At 42.3% G+C, this 1,632-nt stretch overlaps 1 protein-coding gene across 1 annotated transcript; it reads left to right on the forward strand.

The window, feature by feature from the left end:
- The first annotated feature begins 233 nt into the window (after positions 1-233).
- Positions 234-1,105, forward strand: LOC145127540 (uncharacterized). The gene is made up of 2 exons (XM_079062718.1): positions 234-461; positions 596-1,105. Exons 1-2 carry the CDS (start codon positions 234-236, stop codon positions 1,103-1,105), a joined length of 738 nt encoding a protein of 245 aa, XP_078918844.1.
- Positions 1,106-1,632: the final 527 nt, after the last annotated feature.

Here is a 1,632-nt window from a genome sequence, read left to right on the forward strand (position 1 = left end):
GCCCATTTTGCATTTGTACTCTTTGTATTTATAGATATGTTTAATGAGAGATCAATCATGGGAAAATACATAGCTTAGCATGGTATTTGAGCCATCAACCCTAATCGGCCGATCCCACCCATCGACTTCTTCCACTGTCGATCTTTTTCTTCTTCTCAGTTTCTCTTCTACTCACTGATCTCTTTCTTCTCCAACCTGATCACTCACCATTCTCTCTCTTCTTCCTGGTTACAATGACAGGCGAGACATCCAATCCCACCACCCACAAAGCATATGGAATAATGAATATCAAAACCTATGTCCCTATGATTCTCGATCTTACTGCCCACAATTATCAACCATGGAGTGATCTGTTTCGTGATCACTGCATGGCTTACGACGTCCTAGATCACATTAATGACACTTATGATCCTCCAAAGACACCTCCAACAAATAATGAATGGGATAAACTCGATAACATGGTAAAGCTTTGGCTTTTCGGATCAATTTCTCACAAAATCATTACTTCAGCATACTCCATCAACACCAACGCACGTAAGATCTGGACTAATATTCATTCCATCTTTATGAAAACAAATAATCAACGGATCTGCAGGTGGAAACGAAACTCAGAAATATAACAATGGGGGAACTCACAGTGCATGAATATTGTGAGAAAGTCAAACAGTTCAGCGATTTACTTGATGGCCTTGGCGAACCAGTTAGAGAAAGTAACCTAGTCATTTATGCTATCAATGCACTATCAAGCAAATATGAGGGTGTTGTAAGTATCTACCGATTCAGCAAACGCTTCCATTCTTTTTCTGAGATGCGGTTTGTGTTGGCTATGGAAGAAACCCACATCAACAACACTACTGTTACCACTCCATCGTATGACCCTCACTCCTCTTGGCCCTCTCTCCTTCATGTTGATACCACCTATTCCAACCAAGAAGGAGGTGGTGGGTATTACCGTGGCAGCAACAACAACAGGCGAGGTGGGGGAACCAACACCAGCGCCGACAAGGTGGAGGACCACCCCATCAGAACTCTCATAACCCTCAATATGGGTGAGTTTATTTCCCATCTTCGTAGCCCACCTCCCCCCAATGGTCCACTCCTGTAATGACCTATCAGGAACCCAACAACATTATCCACAGAAATAACCGACACAATGGGGTAGGCCTAATTCCAACAGTCAATGTCTGTTGGGCAGCAGGCCTTCTACGACCCAACAATCCCATAATTCAACATCGCAGGCCTATTTTCAGACGAAATGACCATTTTGGCCGCCATGGGCTTTTATCGACAATGATCAACCAACTTCCCTCCCGAAAATGTCCAATGCTATGTCTCTAAATGACCCGAGACATGATGGTTGGGTAATGGACACCGGGGCAACTGATCATGTTTGTAATATCCATAAAAATCATGAAAAATTTAAACTTTTAAAACCAACCCAAAATCATAAATTGTTTACACATAGTTTTCAAAACATGTTCAATATCAGAGTTTCCCAAAATCATAAGTCAAAAGATGAGGATGTGTACGGTCACGCCTTCGCCCTCCCGCGATCATCTGAAGTATCTGAAACATAACCCAAAACTATAAGCCCAAAGCTTAGTGAGATCCCCCAAAGTACCAATACATAAA

The sequence above is a fragment of the Lactuca virosa genome, chromosome 7, assembly GCF_052849685.1.
Source record: "Lactuca virosa cultivar CGN04683 chromosome 7, Lactuca_virosa_CGN04683_v6, whole genome shotgun sequence".
NCBI classification, from domain to species: domain Eukaryota; kingdom Viridiplantae; phylum Streptophyta; class Magnoliopsida; order Asterales; family Asteraceae; genus Lactuca; species Lactuca virosa.

Excerpts from the sequence above, each read along its gene's own strand:
- LOC145127540 (XM_079062718.1), top strand. The coding sequence starts at position 234 with ATGACAGGCGAGACATCCAATCCCACCACCCACAAAGCATATGGAATA. Across the intron at positions 462-595 it reads GGGATAAACTCGATAACATG|GTGGAAACGAAACTCAGAAA; the intron begins GTAAAGCTTTGG and ends ACGGATCTGCAG.